We start from the raw sequence: 22,421 nt of genomic DNA on the forward strand, positions 1-22,421 counted from the left end.
TATCCTCACCCAACATACTTATTATCACTTGTATATTTATTTATTGTCCAGGTTTCTCATAAAATATAAGTCCTGTGAGGGCAGGGAGTTTATCTATTTAGTTCATCATTGTATATCCAGCTATTGGAACTGTACTGGCACAGAGGAGGAATTTGATAAATATTTATTGAATGAGTGAGTGAATAAATAAATGGAAATAGATGACACCTTTCCATTTTTCTAAGTTGATGTAGATGTCTCCCAACTTTTAAAAATTCTTTTTTGATTGTTCAGTCTGTTGAGAAAGAAGGGAAGTTTCATGCTTCATCTCAAATTGCCAGTTTATAAAGAAATTATTAAATTGCCAAGTGAAACATCTACCAGTATTAGAGTTCTCAATCTGAGGTTCATAGGTTCCAAGGATGGGCCTCAGGGCTCTGTGAGCTACCTGAATTTGAGCGTAAAACTTTGTTTGTAGATGTGAATGTGTATTCTCCTAGGGAAAAGATTTATAGCTTCCATCAGATTCACAAAGGGGTTTGTGACCCAATGAAAGCTTTTGAATTACTCTTATCTTCCTTGGATGTTGATCAGCTGAAAGCCAACATGTTGAAGATAAAAACCTATCTTCTTCCTTCCAAACCATCTCCTCTGTTGACTTTCTTAGAAGCAAAGCACTTTGGTGTTGGAAGTAACACTCACCTGAATGTTCTTGATAAATTGTTACCCATGCTCTGCTCAGGTACTCTTTGGAAACTTCCACCTGGGGTGAGCTGAATAATTTTCACATAAAGAATCTTGTTCAGGCCCTAGGATCTAGAGAACATGTTGAATCCCTTTTCTACTCGCCCGCTTTTCAGATATGTGAAGATATGGGATCCGCACCTTCGCCCTACCCCAAAGCTTTATTCCTCCAGAAGAGATATCTCCAGTTACTCCTAACATGGGACAGGGCACTTCGCCATACCGGCGACTCCCTTTTTGAATCTCTTGTTTGCCAAATGCCAAAGATTGAATACACATATAATACACACGTAAGTTCAGTAGCCTAGATTTGGACATGATACAACGATCACAAGATGACTGTGAGGCTGAGTGCAGGATGGCTTGGAAATGGGCCAGGTTGGAAGCCCGGAAACTGGAGAGATGCTTGCAGCCATTCTCTCGCTTAGAACTGATGTGGAAAGGAAGTAGAGGTACGGAATGGAGAGAGGGCGAGGTGTCTGCGAGATAAGGGGGTAAATCACAGGGCCTAGCGACTGTTGGTTTGTGAGAAAGGGATGGAGGGGAGGGAGGAGGCAAGGTGACATCCATGATGGAGTGCAAGGGAGTGGGGGAGGGAAGGGGAAGGGAGACGGGGACAGAGGAGACAAAGGTGGGAAGAGAGGTCGGCACGCTACCGAACTCCAACACTGAAAGGGGAGAAATGGAAATAGAGCGCCCAGGAAATGCAGAGTTGGTGAGAGTCGGAGAAGCGAGACAGAGCAAGGTCGGAGCAAATCAAATGCCCCAGGAAGGCCAGGTTAGGTAAGAATGGAAACAAGGAGCGAGAACCGGGTTAAGAACCGGGGATGATCGCAAAGTTTCAGCTTTGGGTGTGGGACTGGCAGAGGGGTCTGGAATACACAAGGGAATTATCTTTGTGGCCCTCGCAGTGCTTGGCCCAGTGCCTGGAACAAACTAATGCCTCAATAAAAGTCGGTTTGGTGAGAACTAAACGAACGCACGAAACGTGAATGAATGACTGAACGGCCAGCTGCAGGAGACCGCGAGCGGCCACTGCTCAGCCGAGTGGCCAATCAGAGCCCGAGCCCCAGTTCCGGCCCCGCCCCTCGCCCTGCCTCCGCCCCCCCGCCCCTTCAGCCCGGTAGCTGCCCGCGTCTCGCCCGCCGCCCGAGGCTTGCGCAGCCGCAGGTCTCCCGGAAGTGCGCCCGGAGCCGGCGCCGCGGGCCGAGGTGAGCGCGCGCGGGCTGGGCGGACCCGGCCGCGGCCTCCCGGGGTCGGGGCCTGGCGCCGCCCGTGTCTGCGCTGGACTCGGCCGGGCCCCTGGGAGCGCGGCGGGGTCTGTGGACGCACGCTGTGCGCCTGGGAGCGTGCGCGGTGCCGCGGCGTTTGCGGGGGAGGGGCGGTGGGGCTGTGAGTGGACCCTGGGGTCGTGGAGACTCCTGTACCCCGACCTAGCTCTCTGTCCCGGAGCCTGTGGGCCCCGCCGGACTCTCCAGCCACCTGTCCGGACTGGGACCAAAATCGGGCCCCTGCCTCCTGTCTTCCCCCAAAGGCTGGAACTGAGCCTGGGCAGGAGGGAACCCTGATGGAGTGATGCTCGGTGTCTCGCTCCCCAGGGTGCTGTGGTAGTTGGGGGCGGAGGCTGGAGAACACATCGGTGGGCAGCACTGCCCAGCGCCTTGCAGGGCTTGAGCAGCCCTGGAATCCAGGGCGCTCAGTGCCAGTAACTCCCCCGAGCTCACTGGACTGAGAGCCCCTAAAACCGCCCCCACAAATTTCCAAACGTTGGCAGCTGTCCAAAGCACAGGCCTTGGAGCTTCCTGGGTTTGAATCAGAGGTTTCTATCTGTAAACTTTAATATTTACCTTGCAGGATAATTGTGAGGATTCGAAATGACAGGAACAGGGCCTAATGTGGACCTGAGACACAGTGTTCAAGAAAACATTACAAAGACACTTGTTAAAGACAGTAAGGCTGACTTCATTCTACTACAATGGGGTTTTGCAGTAACAGAGAGAGATTGAATACAAGGAGAACAAGTGGAGATTTATAGCCAAGGAGTAGGTCGAGGGTCAGTGGGGAAAATTACTCAAAGGAAACATCTGGGTTAAGGGGGCGTTCTGGCTAAGACTCCTTGACAGGAGGAGTTGGCTGAAGGCAGCCCAGGGTGAATAAGGAATTTGATCAGATATCAAGGGTGGTCAGCTTCCAAGGGTGGGGGATGTAGAATTTGGTCAGATAGCAAAGGTAGAGGATCTTCCCTAAACTGGACCCAGCAAGATTCTTGATAAAACTGGACCAGCAGGTCCCAAGGGCCAGGCCTAGTCAACAAGATGTCTCAGGAGCTTGACCAAAGTTTGGTTAAGGAGAGTCTTTGTCAATAGCAGGTGCTCCACAATTAAGGTTACTTACATATGTGTCCATAGTAGGTGTACTTAGATGTACATTTTAAAATTCTAATTTGTTGTAACTTTAATAAATATAACAACTATACATTTGGGATAACCTTACATTTTTTTTCTGATGAGCAGACTTATGAAGTTTTTGGAATATAAACCCATAAACCCTCTATAAAATAGTTTAATTTTGAAAAAAAGCCATTTTTCTTATGTGAGAGTATAATTACTAAATCAGATTTAAATATTGTATAAGGTCTATAGTTTTTCCTAAACGTCATTTTCCCTAAATGTTTTCTAAAGTGCTATCTTGTTTTTTTGGGGAAGGGGAACAGGACTTTATTGGGGAACAGTGTGTACTTCCAGGACCTTTTTCCAAGTCAAGTTGTTGTCCTTTCAGTCTTAGTTGTGGAGGGTGCAGCTCAGCTCCAGGTACAGTTCCTGTTACTAGTTGCAGGGGGTGCAGCCCTCCATCCCTTGAGGGAGTCAAAACCAGCAACCTTGTGGTTGAGAGGATGTGCTCCAACCAACTAGGCCATCTGGGAGCTCAGCGGCAGCTCAGCTTAAGGTGCCATGTTCAATCTTAGTTGCAGGGGGCAGAGCCCACCATCCCTTGCAGGACCGGCAACCCTGTGGTTGAGAGCCCATTGGCCCACGTGGGAATCCAACCGGCAGCCTTCGGAGTTAGGAGCATGGAGCTCTAACCGCCTGAGCCACCGGGCCGGGCCTTGTATCTGAATCTTGCTACCTGTTATTTGAAACTGAGGAGCCAAATAAATTTAGTGAAGGGTACATGTATATTTATTCATTTTTGGAAACATTTCAAGCTGTACATTTCTCTCTATACAGTGCTTAACTGTTTTCTACAAATTTTGATATGTTGTATTTTCATTATCATTTGAAAATATATTTTAATTCCCTTTGTGATTTTTTTTATTTCACCATAGGTTAAGATTGTTATTTAATCATTTCCATATATTGGGATTTTCTAGATATCCTATTGTTACTGATTTCAAATTTAATTGGACTGTAGTCAAAGAATATATACTTTAAGATTCCAGTCTTTTGAAACACAATATGAATGCATACAATAACTGTTACATATTCATTTGAAATGAATGTGTAGTCTGCAGTTGGGTTTAAATATCAATTAGATCAAGTTGGTTGATAGTATTGTTCAGATTTTCTATATCCATACTGATTTTTTTTTTATCTTCTTGTTCTATCAATTACTGAGAGAAGGGTGTTAAAATCGCCACCTATGATTGAGGATTTGTTCTTCAGACCTGATTTTAGGTACATATACATTTAGGGTTGTTTTGTGTTCTAGAGGATTTAATCCCTTTATCATAATGAAATGTCCCTCTTTTTTCCTTAGTCACATACCAGTATAGCCATACCAGCTTTCATTTGCTTGCTGTTTGCATAGAATGTCTTTTTCCCACCATTTTATTTCCAAGCTATCTGTGTCTTTATATTTAAAGTATCTCTCATAGACAGTATATTGTTGGGTCTTGCTTTTTTAAATCTGACAATCTCTACTGTATACTTTAAGTGCTTAGCCATTTACGTTTAATGTAAATTGTGTTAGTCTATCATATTGTCTTTTTTCCTTTTGATCTTTCTGGTTTTTATTCTTCTCTTGACCCTTTCCTATCCCATTTTGGGTTATTGAATGTTTTGTAGTATTCCTTTTTGGCTTTTTAGGTATACCTCTTTGTGTAATATTTTTTACAGCTAGCAGTATGCATCCTTAGATTATCAAAGTTTAATTTACCAGAGTCTACTTTAATATTGTACCACTGTATACTTCACAATTCACCTTTATCATTTCCTGCCTCTCACTTAAGACCTTTATATTTCCTAGTTTTCACCTGACACTACCACTCAGTTCCTACTTCCTATTTCTCTATTAGCAGTTCATAAATGTAATAATCTAACAACAGATTGATTCCATTTATCCCCTCCTTTGTGCTATTTTAATATCTTTTACTTCTACGTATGTCCTACTTGTACTGTTGTTATTTTTGCTTTTAACAGTCAGTTGCCTTTTAGGGAAGTTAGAAAAAATAAAAGCATAGTGCTTTATATTTATTCATCATATATTTACCATTTTTGGAGATCTTGATTCCTTTCCCTTCAACTGGAAGAATGTCCTTTAGTGTTTCTTGCAGTACAAGTCACTGGTGAAAAATTCTTCCACCTTATTTATCTGGAAAATGTCTTTACTCTCATTTTTCCTTTTGAAATATGTTTTTGTTGGATGTGGAATTCTGGGTTGATGGTTCTTTTTCTAGAATTTGCATTTGGTTCCTTTTATAATTTCTGTTTCTCTGTGGGAAGTCCTTTTCTCTCATTAAGACTGTATTTTTCTTTAAGTCCTCAGGCCATCTTGGAGTTGGTTTCTCTTGACTGCTTTTCCCCTTGACTTTGAGTCATATTTTCCTATTTCTTTACTTGTATATATCTAGTAATTTTGGATTGCATCCTGGATATTGTGATGGTACATTGTTGATGCAAAGGACTCTGTTATCTTCCTCTGAAGAGTGTTGAGTTTTGTTCTAGCAGGCAGTTCAGTTACTGACTGATCAACTTTGACTTGTGTTGTCTTGCTTTTATGCCTTGTTACGGTAGTTCTTTGGAAAGCCCAAGGTGTTTTCCAAGTTGTTCTAACTAGATCAGACTAGACCAGTAGACTGGGTCACCTTTGTGGATTTTGTTGAGGCTTGGCTTTAGGCTTTTCAGGGCAGATTTAGAGTAGGTCTTACTCAAGGGCATCATCTTCACTCCTAAGGTGACCTTTCTGGTATTTCAGGATGCCTTGAGTGTTAATGAAAGCAGAACTGTCTCCATTCTCAGTGGTCAAAAACTTGCATGTCTCTCATCACTGATTGGCCTTTTGTATCTCTCTTTTGCTCTTAACCTGGTAGCAAATGCTCTCTGTTAAACCTTGCATAGTTTCACCCTGCTAATGAGCAGTGTAACCCTTGGCCAAGAGCCCACAAAGACTTCTGCCTCTATCTCCATAGCTCTCTCCTCTCCACTGCCCTGTTCTTCAGATTCCAGCCACTTCAGTGGCTCCAAATTCTGATCTCTGCCTCCTCAGTTTAGTTTTTATTAATGAGACCACGGATCTCTGCTTGAGCTCTAGCTTCCTGCACCATTGTTGGGAAATTGTCCCCATGCAAGACAGCCAGGGTGATCATGGGTTTTCCTTCTCGCGGGGATTTCATCCTTGCCTGCCCAATGTCTAGTGCTTGAAAACAGTTGCCTTGTAAGTTTTCACTAGGTTTATAGCTGTTTACAGTGGATGGGCTAGTCTCTACTACCAGTTACTTGGTCATGACCAGAAATAGAATTCCTGGAACACATATTTATTGAGCACATAATATATAATCACTGTAGCACACTGGCTGTCACATGAATATATGAATGAAATATATTTACTTCACTTTTTTTGTACCTTGAGGTTTTTTTGTTTTGTTTTGTTTTGTTTTGGTTTTTAAATGATTTTGTGATATAGGAGGAAATGTTTGGGTGGAGTGGTAGGGAGACGAGGACATTTCTTCTTATACTTCAAGGAAAAAGCAGCTTTTAAAAGCTAGAGTGTTGTAGTGATCTGTCATTAAGCCAGATGCCCAAGTGATGGGGTGTTTTTTGGTTATTGTGGTTAGTGTTATGGAGAAGTGGTGACGTGTAGCTCCTTCATAACATTTAAAGATTGAACCAATAACCCAATATTAGGATTATTACATGCAAGAAAGGTAACTACATATAGTGCACGATTCTTTGAAAATATCTTATTAACTTTGCCATTTAATATTTCTCTTTTCACCATCTTAATTACTATGTTCTAAATTTTGATACCATTCGCCATAAAGTAGTAATTAGTTGGTTCGAGTCTGTAGGGATGTTTTTGAGGTAGTCAGTATTTATTCTAAACCTTTAAGCCCAAGGTTGAAAATTTCCGGTGTGACAGGCTTTTCATAAATTCCCAGTTTTCAACACGGCACTCAAAAGAGGTCACTGAGGAATTTCATTGCACCTGATGGGGATGAGTTCATTTGTTCTCTTCAGCCTCATTTATTATGGAAGCATCTGATCATTTCAACATTAGCTTTCATTTCTAGGGCATTGATATCTTGGTTCAGCTTTGTTGTTTAGTTTACAGACATGGATGCAGATGCAGAAGTGTGTTTGAGAAGAGCTGTTTACCTGGAAAACCACAGAGCAAATGCATTACGTGCTGCATTTTGTTCCTCTACTTGGTCTGGACATTGAAGGCCAAGAGGGAATGTTGTAACATGGCCAGGGGGATGGTGACAGTTTACATATGGTGTTTAGTGGTTTGCTTTGTGGCTTCAAGTTTAAAGTCTTTTAAAATGGTATGTGCACTGATTTGAAAAGATCCATAGTTGACTGATGCCTCTCAGGTAGGGCATGGGACTTGGTTCTTCCTGACAGTGTGTCCCTTTCCTCTGTGTAGCACTCGATCTCACTCCCTGTCTGTGTCTCTGTGAGAGGTTCTGTGAAGACCTGGTTCTCCCCAGAGGCAACTTCCTCCATAAACACTTCACTGAAAAGGACTTGCCAGGCTGGATGATGCCCGTTGAGCTGGGGCAGGCCCGAGTACTGCTGCCGCCACTGGCGAAGGCCGAGGACTCCCTGTTTTCTGAACCAGATGCTGCCGCTCCAGGGGAGCCCCTCAGCCCCGAGACTGCACGCCAGCGTTTCCGGCAGTTTCCTTACCAGGTGATGTCTGGGCCCCAGGAGACCCTGCGACAACTTCGGAAGCTCTGCTTCCAGTGGCTGCAGCCAGAGGTTCACACCAAGGAGGAGATTCTAGAGATCCTCATGTTAGAGCAGTTCCTGACTATCCTGCCTGGGGAGATCCAGATGTGGGTGCGGAAACAGTGTCCGGGCAGCGGAGAGGAAGCGGTGACGCTCGTGGAGAGCTTGAAGGGAGATCCCTGGAGACTGTGGCAGTGGGTAAGCGGAGGGAGCGTGTTCCGGTCTGTGTGCGAAGCACAGGGCTCCTGTGGGGGCTTCTCGGGTGTGTTGTCTTTGTTCTGGCACCAAATATGTGGAGTTTTCCACACCAACAACCAGTTTTCCAATTCCCTGCCAATTGGGGGTCCTTCAGTTCTGTTCAGTTCTGACACTGACTACCTCGGGTTGGCTCAGAGCCCACAGGCTGAGAGTCAGATATGCCAGTCCCAAGTCACAAGGGCCGCCCACACTTACTACCTGGCTGGCTATAAATTTGGAGGTTCCCACAATCCTCTCCTTAGATAATTTGCTAGAATGGCTCATAGAACTCCGGAAAACACTGCTTACGTTTACCAGTTTATTATGAAGGCTGTTCCTCAGGAATAACCAAATGGAGGAGACGGAGGTTGCACAGCTGTCATGCCCTCTCCACGCTGTCCACTAATATCGTTCAAATCAGAGGCTCTCCGAACCCCATACTTGAGGGGTTTTTTATGGGAATTTTATTGCTTAATCATTGGCCAGTGGTGATTGAAAATTTCCAGCCCCTGGGGGCACTGCTGAAAGTTCTAACCCTCTGGTCACCTGATTCTTTCCTCTGGTGATCAGTCCCCATCCTGAAGCTACCTAAGGGCCCACCAAGAGTCACCTCATTAGCATAAACTCAGGTGTGGTGGAAGGGGCTCATGAATAACAAAAGTCGCTCCTTGCACTCCCATCCTTCAGGTAATTCCAAGGGTTTCAGGAGCTCTGCCAGGAACCAGGGACAAAGACCAAACGTATATTTCTTACTATACCACATCAGTGTATCCCTATACCTCACCTAATTCTCAGATTCCCTGTGACTCTGAACACTTTTTAGCCATTAGGGATTGAAGATAAAGTCAGCCATCCCATTCCATCTTTAGTCTAGAATGTTCGAGAAGTTGGTTGACAGATGCCTGAGTTTTAACTATCCAGTAGAAACAAAGTAGAGACTATCCAGCAGAAACACAGTATCAGTGGCATTTCTCGAAGGTGTCCTAGACCTGGTTCAGGCCTCAGCTTTTGGCCCCTCTAGGATGTTTCCCTCACTGGGTCCTGCTGGACTAAACATAGAAGCTGTTTTTCTCTTTCCCATGTCCACGTCTTATGATCTGTTATAGAAGGTTCCCTTTGGAGCTCAGAAACCCTCACTCAGGATCTTTGAGTAATTTGTACTATATGGTCTCTAGATCAGCATTCAAGTTCTGGGACAGGACATCTTATCCGAGAAGGTGGAATCTGCCAGCTGCCAAGTGGGGGAAGTGGAGTCCCATCTTGAAGTGATGCCTCAGGAGTTGGGACTTCAGAATTCACCCTCCGGGTCGGGGGAGCCACTGAGCCACATCGTGAAAGAGGAGTCTGACACAGAACAAGAATTAGGTGGGTACAGTTATTCATGGTGGTGTGTGGTGCTCTTCTGGAGAAACTTGGGGATTGTGATTAGTAGGCCTAAGAGGGGGTTGAAAATGATAATGCTGCCCAGATTGGGGTATCTTTAGAAACGGTAAACCTACATGAATCACCCTGATTTGGAGATCCAAAGCCTGTAATTTAAACCACTTGATGACTGGGCCAGACCTTTGAGATTTTGGTTCTGAGGAAAGAGGAGGGAGTAAAATACGGGTGAGACTGGAAGGTTAGAGGTAGTTGGTGTTTGTCAGGGAGCTGAATATAAGTCTTGAAATCATGGATGGTGAAACAGGTATCAGTTTTAATTTGTGAAGATTTTTAGCCATACCATCTGGGGACTGGTTGAGGAGGGCATCTAGTTCTTCAAACTTCCTGTTTCTCACTTCAGCAATGGCTGCTTCCCAGCTTCCTGCCCAGCCTGAGGACAGGCTCCTCAGAGAGCAGGACTTCGGACCCTCACTTCTCCAAACAGCACCTCAGGTGAGCTGGGTCGCCCTGCTTCTCTTACCCCTGAACCAGGCTTTGAGGGTGTGTCAGTAGTGAGGAGGATTAAAAGGGGAAGGATTCTCGAAGTGGAGTAGAAAGGATGGCTTACAAGGATAACAAGAACAATACCTGTGGAATGAAACCTGAGTTTCAATATTTTTCTTAAGGCAGAATGTTTCCTAATTGTCATGTTGAGTAATGGAATCTGGGCCCTGGAAGAAGCTGCTGGGAAGATGCAATCTTGTCTCTCTCTCTCTTTTTTTATTGTCTTTAGGTTATGCTATGAAAAGACTGTTTCATTTTCTAGTTTAGGCCTCTCACATTGGAGTCAGTTTGAAATTTTGAATGTTTGTATCTAATGTGGGACAGGTTAATCTCACCTCTGCTCTGCCCACCAACTTTATGGAGGCATAATTGGCAAACAATAAACTGCACATTTTTAAAGTATACTGTTTGGTATATTTTTTGACATATATGCAAACAGGGAACCATGACCACAATCAAGATAAACATATGTCACCCCCAGAGGTTTCTTTTCCTTCCCTCCTGCCTCTCTATACTCCCCTAATCCTGAGGCAACTCCTGACCTGCTTTCTGTCACCATACATGAGTTTTCATTTTCTAGAATTTTATATAAAATGGAATTATGTCATATGTACTCCTGTCTTTCTTCTGTATATAATGTATCTTTCTTGCTTTTAATATTTTCTCACTGGTTTTAAACAATTTGGCTATGATGTGCCTTGGAGTGATTTTCTTCATGCTTCTTGTGCTTGGGTTCATTGAACATCTTGGACCTGTGAGTTTATAGTTTTCATCAAATTTGGAAAAATTTTAGCTATTATTTATTTGTTTTTTTCTGTTTCCCCTCCTCTTCTTTGAGGACTCTGAGAATAATACACCTGTGGGATATGTATAAGGATAATGTGTATGCGTATATTATCTCTTCAAGTTGTCCCACAGCTTACTGATGCTCTTTTCCTCTTTTTTTTGTTTCGTTGTGTATAGTTTCTATTTTTATGTCTTCAAGTTAATTAATCTTTTCTTCTGCAGTGTCTAATTTGCTGTTAATCCCATCTAGTATATTTTGCATCTCATATGTGTTTTTTTATCTCTAGAAGTTTGAATTGGAGCTTTATTATATCTTTCATGTCCATACTTAATGTGTTCAATCTTGCCTCGAGCTTCTTGAACATATGGAATATGGTTATGATATCTGTATTAATGTCCGTATCTACTAATTTATCTGTTTCGGTGGATGGATTGGTTTCATTATGAGTTGTATTTTCCTGCCTCTTTGTATGCCTGGTAATTTTTAATTGTATGTCAGACATTGTGAATTTTATCTTGCTAGGGGCTTCATATCTTTGCATTCCTTTAAATATTTTTGAGTCCCACTCTGGGGTGCGGGTAAGTTACTTGGACAGTTATATGGCATCAGAGAAGCCACTAGTTTAGGGCTAATTTTTCCCCACTACTGAGGTAATGTCCTTCTGAGTACTCTACCTGATGTTTCTGGATATACAAGATTTTCCACTCTGGCTGCTGGAAATAATGAAGTATTTCTAACACTGTGCAACCTTAGAGGATTATTCCTTCAGCTTCTTTTGGGTGGTTCTTTCCTGGACTTGAGTTGGACCCTCTGCAGATCTCTGGAGCTCTCTCTCTCTTGGGGCAGCTTCTCCACCCTGGGCTTCTGCCCTGCTAACTCTGTAGCCACCTTTGCTTCCCAGGCCCAGAACTCTTTCTGCTCAATTCAGGGGCTACCTGGCTCTGCCAGGGTTCCCCTACCAGTGCTGCTCTGGATGCTCTCTACAGCCAGTAAATTTGGGTAACTGTAGGATTCCCTTAATTTGTTTCCGTTTTCAGGGATCTCTGTTCTGCTCTGCCTAACATGCAATATCTGCAAACCATTGTTGCATATATTTTGTTTCCTTTTTTAGTTGTTTTAGGCAGGAAGGTAAGTCCAGTCCCTGTTATTCCATTTTGTCTGTATACAAAAGTCTTGGACAGGTTCATCTTGGTTATGTAGTTAACAACGCTGAAAGGTTGCATTTGGATAAACATAAAGATTTTCAGGGACCTATACACCTATTCAAAATACTGTTTTAAACCTTCGGAGGACTCTTCTTGGGACATACCTCGTGAGGTAATTTCAAGTAGGGCGAAGGTGGGGAAGCCAGTAGGTGGTGCTAAATGACCAGGTCTAAGCTTCAGCTTTCCAGGCTCAGAGATTTAGAAACCACATTACCACTTGGTGGTTTACCGCAGGCAGAGGGCTGGGGAGCGGACAGGGGAAGATACCTTTCTAGTGACTCCCGTGTGTCCTTCCTGCTGTCAAGGTGCCCAGAAACAGCTGTTAGGCAGGAGGTTGTTTGGTGAAAAAGACTGGGTATTCTTTCAAATATTTCAAGCAGACTTGGAGGATTATTGTTGCTTCTGTGGTAAGTACAGAGTATTCCTATGAAAGGTATATACAGTTTATTAACATATTTTATCTAGTAGAGTTAAACATTATCTCTACATAGCATACCGACATTTACCGTGACTTGTTCTGGATAGCTTAAAGTTCAAAGATTCAAAATGCTCACCAGCAGCATTGTGTGTGTGTGTGTGTGTGTGTGTGTAAAATTCCCTTTATGTAGCAGACAACTGATTAACAGACAACTGATCAACCCAACAAACAAAATTCATCCCTACCCAGTCCCAATGTCCTTCCCCCAAACTAGAACAGCTATTTGCATCAGGACATTGATATTTAATGGAATCCTTTGTAAGTGAAGGGACTTTTTAAATGTAAATAATTGCTTCCCCTAATCTCTTCCAGAAGTTAGGAATGTGGTGAATAATGCCAGAATAATGAAGTAGCATCCCACACAGTGGCACTTAATTGTTAGAAGCTGTGACTGAATTAGAACCTCACATAGACTGGGGGATGCATGTACTCACATTCCTGTGTTTTCAAACTTCGGGAAAGGAACACAGCACAAAGAACTCTCTGTGCGAGTCAGCTGTGGCAATGTCTCATAAACCCACACGATGGTGCTGTTGTCACACAAAACCGAGATCATTTCCCCATCAAATCTCATACTTGGCCCGCCCTTCCAGAATAGGAATTTAGATTTTTCCTCCTCTTATAAAAATGGGAAAAAGCAAAATGGCTGCAGTTGGTGTCTTGCCTCTTAAGTAAGGGTTTTATTCAAGCATCCCTAGCTGCTTGGCGGTTCCTTGAGTAAGTTTGTGGCTTTCAGCTTGAGATGCACTGTTTAGAGCAGGGTTGTCCAAACTTTTTTCAGCGTTTTTTACCAAGGGCCATATGCGGTAAAATACACAAACAGCTGGGCCACTCACTCAAGGTGAAGTACGTATTGCCTCACCTCGTTTAATTAAGTAAACTAAATATATTTTTGGAATTTGCTGCGGGTCAATTAACAATGGATTGCGGGCCTCAGTTGGCCCGCGGGCCACAGTTTTGACACCCCTGGTTTAGAGCCTCCTGAAGCATCTTTCCCGGTTTTGGAAACGGCTGATTGTGGCCCTTGGGGATTTTGGTGGCTGTATTCTTTTTTGCCTTGTACTGTCCTTGGCAGCTACTACTTTGGTGCCCACGGAACAGGCCCTGTATCCACAAGCCAGGCAGCCAATCACATCACGATGCTAGGACTTCCCATCCTTTTTTCTGCCCGTGCGGAGCAGGGATCTGTGTTATGACAGCGAAGGCCGAGAACTCTCGCATTCAGCAGGGTTTGCTCAAGCTGGTCATTTGCAGGAAGTTGTTAAGGTAGCATCATTCACAGAAGGTTAACAAAATAAACTGCTGACAAGTCTTAACTTTAAAAAATGTAAGTTAACATTTATATTAAAAATGTGGTTATAGTTAATAGTTAAATTTGTTAAGGTCACTTTTCACCCTAAAAAATTCAACTCCTCCATTTTTGTTTTTTCTCTCTTTCTTTTTTTCTTAGTATCTGTTAAAAGGTTAAAGACTTTTTGGTGTCTCCATTCTCTTTCAACCATTTCCACTTCCCTCTGATGTGCTAGGATTGAGAATGGCTTCTCTGAGTAGTACATTATTTGTAATCGGAAGTTGACTTCATCTTATCATTCTTTTTCTTTTCTGCTCCCTGTAGCCTGGCTACTCATGACAATAATGCGTGGCTATCAACTTTGGGGATCCTGAAAGTGTACAGAATCCCTTAATCCTCTCTGCAAACCCTTGGGGCGAGTCTGGGAGATGGAGTATCCCATAGGCCACATGTGATCGTAATGATAATATGCGTCACCGCCTGAGGACGTACTGCTGACAGCTGTGGATTGCACCCAGGCGACATACACTGAGGGACTGCTCTATTCTGCACGGGCCCTCGGGACTGGGAGAGCACAATGCAGTCCTTTTCTCATGGTGCTCCTGTGCTACTAGAGCCAACTCTTAATTAAATACTCATATGTGTGTATATAAAAACGATTGGATATTCTGTCATATACATGAACATAAACATTTCATAAACTGTAATGAATGAAAAGTACAGCGTGCGATGAACACAGATGACACCTGCATCATTTCTGTTAAGCTTCCCCACAAGTTTTGAGTTCAGTACTGTCATTAAGTGTGGACTGAGGCCCAGAAAGGTTCAGTGACTTGCTCTAGATCACACAGCTAGAAAGTGCAGAACTGGGATTTGAAACCCAGTATGTCTGACTCTAAAGACTGCAGTTACTCACTCTGCTGTACAAACTGAGTTTCTAACAGTTGTCTTCTTGGAGGGGAGATTGATTTTGAATTCACGAAAGTAGACCCTAGTTAGATGGCATTCTCAGTTTTGAGTCTCCACAGTCTCCAGTTCCATAAGAAAGGCACATTTGGGGATAACAGAGGGACACCTGGCTGTAGAGAACCCACCAATGTCCTTCTCACTGGGAAGCAAACTGATTTAATGTTAGACCTTAAACTCAGAATTATCAGATTCCAAGTGTGTATGGCTGCAGCGTCTCTCTCTCCTTTGAATTTCATGTTTCACAGCGAGATTTACAACTCAGTTGACTTCACTGGTGATTCTTCCCAGTTTGTTGCTGATTTGCAGTTGCTTTCCCAACAGATACCTTTTTAATTTCTTTCTTTTCCCTCTTGAATTTCCAGATTTTAATGAAATATTGGGACTATTTACACGCCTGCTGTTCAGGGACCTATACATAAGCACTGGAAGAGTTAAAGAAAAGGACAGTAGAGAAAGGGCTCTTGCCTTCTCTGTTCTTCACTCTTAGATACATACAACTTAACAAAAATATAGACCCTAAAGCCTAAGTGCTTTCTAACCAGGGCCAGAAATACTGACGTGGGGCCTGTGGTTTCCCTTGGCCTTTTCCTTTGAAGCACCTCCCACGATTTCTTACTCTCTCTGCTGGCCAGGATCCTGAGGAACTCTTTTCTTCTCAGCCTCCTCTATGCAGAGAAGGCAGGCTTCAGAAACCTTCACTGGAGTCACAGCCTTGTATTTTTCCTAGGAGCAGTGGAGGCACCTGGATTCCACTCAGAAGGAGCAGTACTGGGATCTCATGCTGGAGACCTATGGGAAAATGGTCTCAGGAGGTGAGGGCGTGGTTAGCCTGATGGAAGGCGGTAGGAAGACTGTTAAGCATTTTCCGTGTACTCTTAGAGACAGCTTCTCTACTTGAAGTTCTCTGGGTGGAGAAAATCGTTAGAGACACCGTTGAGAACGGGGGTGAGTTGGAGATGGCAGAGTTACAGTTAAAATTTCCTTGTATTGAAAGTATTCTGTGCCTTAGAACTGTCGTGGGTGCACTGTACACAGTAAGTGCTTTAGTCTGTGACATGGGTGATGGTATTCCCTCTCTTAAGATGATGAAGGTGAGTGTCAGATTAAGTCACTTGTTCACTGTTACATAGCTTGCAGGTGCTGAGTTGCGATGGAGCTCAGTTGTGGCTGGCTGTGAGTGCACGCTCCTTAATACTAAATGACACTGTCTCAACTGACCACTGGAGGGTCATAGTCATGACCCTCGCACCAGCCTGCCAGGTGGTGGAACTCCTCCACTTGCCCAGACTCTTCTTTTTGTGAAAAGAAGATAAGCGTACGTGCTGGTTATTCTGTGAGTGCTGGTTATCTTAGAACCTCCACATATCCTTCTAAGATGAGGTACCTTAAGGGGTAACTTTCATATTTCCTGTCCCACTCAGGGTACTCCTTTGCAAAACACTTTGGTCCCCAGTCCCCGCTACCCCATGCATGTAGGCCCACATATTCTCTCTTTCTAGCAGGCATTTCCCATTCCAAGCCTGACCTGACTAATTCAGCAGAGTATGGGGAAGAGCTGGCAGGACTGCACCTTCACGTCTCTGAGAGGATCCCAAGACCCACCTGCATAGGTGAGTGACCTTTCATTGGTCAGAGCCATTTCTGATCTTCTGTCACTAAATTGGAGGTGGTAGGGGAGATATTAGGACTTGGTTTCTACTGCATTGGCTATAACCAGTCGTGACCTGGTCAGTCTAGTTTGAATACCGAGATTGGGTTGCCTCATCCCAGGCTATAGGCTATTGACACGTATAGTTAATCATGGAAGAAAGACCACACATCGAATCTCCTGCCTTCAGTCTTATCTGTTGTGACAGCTGTCTTTCTCTGAGCGAGTTAAGATTAGTATAGATTGAGACCACTACAGATATGGGAGAATTCTATTACCAAACAAAAAAGATTATGTAACAGCCATGGGTACCCCTCCTAACAAGAGGGTTCAGAGTAACTAGATTTTCCTTATTCTGGTTATAGTGAATAGTAACTAACCCACCCTCAACAAAATAAAACAGACATAAAAACATGTTTTAGCTAATCTTCATGCACCTAGCTAATCTTCATAAACAGCAGAAACAACAAATACTTCATATCAGTCATGTATTTTAGGATGGGGAAGTAGAAATATGAACTTGTTCTATTGTAAAGCAATCACCCTTTGCCTTCTGCATTCTTCTAAAACACTGCACTTATGTGAAACCTTTCTGTCCTACATACACTCACACACACATACTTTTACATATACAGAAGACATATACTTTTATGTATACAAAAGATCCCAGAACCTTGGAGGAGGAAAAGGACGAAGGATGGGAACTGTATGACAAACCATGTTTTCCCCGCAGTGGGATCTAATTAATTATTTTCGTTTGCTAATATACCAGAGAGCAAGTATCAAATGAGACATATGATTTTAATTTTAAGCAATGTATTTATCATAATACTATTTCACAAGGAGTCCTTCAGAGCTGCATTTTTCAAACTATTTCATGACCAATTAGTATTGGTCATTTCGTAGGTTGCAACCATCATTTATAATAAATGATAAGATTGAACAGAAAATATCAGAATGCAAATAGAAAATATTAGATATCAATAGTGCAAGTAGTGTTTCAGGAGACTGTTTCAGGAGATTTTTGTTCCAAATATGTGTGGATGTACTGCAATTCAACAGAAACATATTTCTTATTATGGGTAGCAGACAAAAAAGTTTGAAAATATTGCTTTAGAGTTTGTTGCAGTAGGATTTTTGTTTCAATAGACTTTACTTTTTTGAGCAGGTTCACAACAAAATTGAGTCAAAGGTACAGAGATTTCCCATATACTCCCTTGCAGTAGGATTTTATTTGTGATATGATACACAGCAACTCACTATATCTCCACTCATTATTTTTTTCTTTTTTTCCCCTTTCATCCCATCTGCTGACATGGGCCCATTAGATCTTACCTTGAACCAGACTGTGGGAAGTCTACAAAGCCAGCCTGCCTTGATAACGCCATTTTAGGATTCTGAGAGAGCATATGTAGGAAGCAGGTTGAGGAAGTAGCAATACGCAGGGGAGCCTGGGAGTGAACGCCCAGAGGTTAGGACCCCTGTGGGAAGTTGATGTAGGAGTCCAGGTTTGCAGGGATGAGACCTTGGACCCATGTGGAAGCAACAGTGACAAGATAGGAACGGACTGGTTCAGTCAAAAGGATAACAGCTGCTCCGCCAGATCTGGACTCAGACTGGGGGCCGAGTCCCAGGAGAGCACGTATGTGCTGTTGTATTTGACCCTATGTAAGAACAGCTCCTAGTTAAAACAAGCCGGCAGATGAGTAAGCCTCAAAAACACCATTTACTCAGACCTCTAATCAAAATCCCAAGGCATTAAAAAATTATTTGGAAAAATGATTCTTAAGTAGTTATTTGGAAGAATACTGCAAGAATAGTAAAAAGTTTTAAGAGTGTTCATCAATATTAGATCTATAACTATTAAGACTCTGTCATTTAATACAGGTAAAATCATTAAAATAAAGGGATACTGATATAAATAGATGCACAGACCAATAGCACAGAAAGGAGAGCCTAGGAACAGAAGCTGATCTTTATAAGAATCTCACATATGATGAAGGAAGCAGCAGCACAGATCCTTCAATGAGCAGTATCTGGAAAAAGGACTGTTTGGGAAAAGGAATCAGTTTAAATTTGATGTATGTCTTATATCAAAATAAGTTGGAAATAGATGAGAAACATAAAATATGAAAATAATAAAGAAGAAAATGGGTGACTATTTGACTCATTGTCTGGATGGAGAAGGTTTTTATAAGTATAAAAGCAACAGAAAAAATCACTAAGGAAAAGATTAATAGACTTGAGTATATTTAAAAAGAAAAAAATACAACTTTTACACATAAAAGTAATGCCAAACAAAATTAAGGTAACTAAATGGGTGAAAAACATTTTTCATGAACATGACAGATAAATGATTACTTTCCTTAATATAGAAAGAGTTAATTTAAGTTGATAAGAAAAAAATGACTTTCCCAATTAAAAATGCACAGCAGTCTCAGAGTATGAAAAATAGCTCATAAATATGAAAAAAATTCATCCTTTAAGGAATTAAAACTTGTAACATGAAAAACCATTTTTCAGTAGTCTAAATGGAAAATCTTTTACAATCTTTTTAAAATATTCGATCCTTAAGTATTAACACTCTCCTTCGCTCTGCCCAGCGTCTCATACCAGGAGATGGCATAGTCGTTCTGGAAATCAATTTGTCAGTAAGTGTCAGGAGCCTTAAGGACGTTTATACCTGTTGACACAGTCATTCCACTTAAAGGAACCTGCTGTAAGATACTGATCAGAAATGTGGGCAAAATTTTCTGAAGGAACATACTTCTCACAGCGTTATTTATAATAATAAAAACACAATAAACAACTTAGATTTCCACAATAGGAGAACTCTTGAAAAAATTATATGTTTATTATGTGTTTTTAATACATTTCCACGATGGATCATTACTTAGCTCTTTAAAATGATATTTATAAAGGATTCTTTAAAGACAAGAGAAGATACCTTTGCCTTTTGAGAGGAGTATGTTCTAAGGCTTTGTGAATTAAGAAGTTCAGGGGTACTTCTCTAGCACATGCCTGGGCCTCTGGCAGATAACTGAAAGACACTAGTACAGGAAAGAGAAAGATAAATCACTTCTTTAGATCTTCAGGAATAAAGTAATTTATAAAAACTGAAAAGAAATTCTATCACAAAAATAAAATCTTTATGCATCATTAAGCTTTGATAATCAAAAACCCAAGTTATGAGGAGAAAAACAAAATTTTAACTGTTATGCGAGTTAATGAAGCACAACTGAATGCTGAATTAAAGCACAGACTGAGGGGTTTGCTTTCACGCCACAACCTCCCTGTGCATTGCAACCAGAGTAAAATGACACACTGATGCATTTCATGAATGTTGTGTTATTGTGAATCGGACAGTCCATGTGAAATTGATAAATCGGCCTAATCTACAACTTAAACGCTACAAAGTAAGATAAAGAACTGTATATACAATATAATACCGATTATGTCAGGAAAAAGCACACACATACATATATATGTATAGGTTAAATAAAGACTGGGAGGAAATGTATACTGTAGTTGTTACCTCTGGGTAATATGATTAAGGTTGATTTGATTTTCTTCTGTACACTTTTCAAATCATTTTTAGTGATCATATTTATCTTTTACATATGTTCATATAAAAACCAATCATTTGAAAAGTGGCACTCTCATATAATACACTTGTTTTTCATGGGCCTTAATAAATATGCATGTAAAAATAGAACTGCCTTATGACTCAGCAATTCCCCTTCTGGGTATTTTATCCGAACAACAGGAAAACACTAATTCAGAAAGATATGTGTACCCCCATGTTCATTGCAGCATTATTACAATAGCCAAGGTAGGGAAGCAACCTAGGTGTCCATCGACAGATGAATGGATAAAGATGTGATACACACACACACACACACACACACACACACACACACACACACACAAATATAATGGAATATTACTGAGCCGTAGAAAAGAATGAAATCTTACTACTTGCGACAGCATGGCTGTACCTAGAACGTATTGTGCTGAGTGAAATAAGTCAGACAGAGAAAGACAAATACCATATGATCTTACTTACATGTGAATCTAAAAAACAAATGAACAAACAAAATGAAACAAACAAAGTCATAGACACAGAGAACAAACTGATGGTTGCCAGAAGGAAGGAGGGTTGAGAGGTGGGAGAAAAGGGGAAGGGGCTTAAGAAGTACAGACTTCCAATTATAAAATAAGTCATGGGGATGCAATGTAGAGCATAGGGAATATAGTCACTAATACCATAATAACTATGTATGGTGACAGATGGTTACTAGACTTAGTGTGGTGATCACTTTGTAAGGCATATAAATGTCTAATCACGACGTTGTACACCTGAAACTAACAGGTTGTATGTCAACTATAAGTTTTAAAAAATGCTTATTTGGGGGTCAGAAAAGCGCTGTGGGAAGCCTCCTCTGCTACCAGACGTTCTGCTCAGCTCCAGAGCTGAATCACTTAGCCTGGACCCCAGCACAAGTGACGTGAATGCCAGGCTCTAGGCTGGATGATATTTTTCTTCCTCACTGATGCCCTCTTGGCAAAATAATTGTTTTATGATGACTCTTTTTGACATACGAGTTAGAAAACAGGGCATACGATTTACTGAGCTATTTCAAATCTTCTTTCTTCTTTCAGGAGATAGACAGGAGAATGACAAAGAGAACCTAAACTTGGAAAATTATAGGGACCAGGAACCTCCAGCTGCCTCCTGTCATGCCTCAGAAGAGGCGTCTTCTCAGGCTGCTTTGAGTGGTCTCTTCAGTGAGGATGAGCCAAGACGCTTTGGAGACGGAGAGACTCTTCACGAGGCTCAGGAAAACCTGCGGGATGAGGGCACAGGGGGACAGCTCTCTCCTCAAGAAAGGAATTCTGGGAAACAGCTAGGTCATCATTTGCCTAATGCTTATCCCGGAGAACTGTCCATGCTGTGGCTTGAGGAGGCCAGAGAGGCCTCCCCGAAAGGGCAGCTGAGAGCCCCCATGGCCCAGAAACTCCCCACCTGCAAGGAGTGTGGGAAAACCTTTTACAGGAATTCTCAGCTTGTTTTTCACCAAAGAACTCACACTGGAGAGGCATACTTTCAGTGCCCCACCTGCAAAAAAGCCTTTCTGCGGAGTTCAGACTTTGTGAAACATCAGAGAATTCACACAGGAGAGAAGCCCTGTAAATGTGATTACTGTGGGAAAGGTTTTAGTGACTTCTCAGGATTGCGCCACCACGAGAAGATCCACACGGGAGAGAAACCCTATAAATGTCCCATCTGTGAAAAGAGTTTTATTCAAAGATCAAACTTTAATAGACATCAGAGGGTTCACACAGGAGAGAAGCCTTATAAATGTTCCCGCTGTGGGAAAAGTTTCAGCTGGAGCTCGAGCCTTGATAAACATCAAAGATCCCATTTAGGAAAGAAGCCCTTCCAGTAGCCATGCTTTCAGCCCGTCTCTATCTCCTGGTCCATTAAAAAGTACTTCGTTCCATCAGGAGAAATTGCATCTCCTCGAGGGTGTCCCTGGTCTCTTTTCTGCATGGATTACAGAGGAGTACCTGAATGTGGGTTTGGACTGGGAGGATAATTGGCCTGTGGATTGGATTTCACGCTGGTTTCATTTCTTGCTTCTGCATCAGGAGGAAGAAATGCCACCTTTCACCTCGTCTCTTCTTTTGGGAAGAGATGGGGGAAAAACGATCCCTTTTAGAGAGCTCCCGTTTTAGAAGTGCTGCCTGGCAAGAGTTTAACTGGATTAGCCACAGCTGCTGCTCTCGGGAAGAACCTTGGGTCAGCCCTTGGAACTGGGGTTCTAGAGCAGGCGTTTTTACAAAAGGGGGAGCATAGAGGGTCAGTGAGCTCATATGTGTTCTTTGTTATACGGGTGCAAAATTAATGTCGACTGTCCCCATTTTAAGTAAACTTAGCAGACTCTCTTATTTGTGTCTGAAGCATCCACTGTGTGTTGACTGGAA

The 22,421-nt window shown here is 42.3% G+C and overlaps 1 protein-coding gene across 5 annotated transcripts; it reads left to right on the forward strand.

The window, feature by feature from the left end:
- The first annotated feature begins 1,828 nt into the window (after positions 1–1,828).
- On the forward strand, positions 1,829–22,385 carry ZNF18 (zinc finger protein 18). Of its 5 annotated transcripts, none has more exons than XM_074319352.2 (7): positions 1,829–1,934; positions 7,588–8,090; positions 9,305–9,494; positions 9,913–10,004; positions 15,513–15,597; positions 16,285–16,395; positions 21,096–22,385. In XM_074319352.2, exons 2-7 carry the CDS (start codon positions 7,701–7,703, stop codon positions 21,881–21,883), a joined length of 1,656 nt encoding a protein of 551 aa, XP_074175453.2. In that variant the 5' UTR covers positions 1,829–1,934; positions 7,588–7,700; the 3' UTR covers positions 21,884–22,385. The 5 variants fall into 5 exon arrangements, with proteins under 5 accessions (XP_074175453.2, XP_074175454.2, XP_074175455.2 ...); XM_074319353.2 differs by having other exon boundaries at positions 16,288–16,395; XM_074319354.2 differs by having other exon boundaries at positions 15,519–15,597.
- Positions 22,386–22,421: the final 36 nt, after the last annotated feature.

Source organism: Rhinolophus sinicus, chromosome 12, assembly GCF_057876585.1.
Source record: "Rhinolophus sinicus isolate RSI-liver-muscle chromosome 12, RSI-T2T, whole genome shotgun sequence".
NCBI lineage: Eukaryota > Metazoa > Chordata > Mammalia > Chiroptera > Rhinolophidae > Rhinolophus > Rhinolophus sinicus.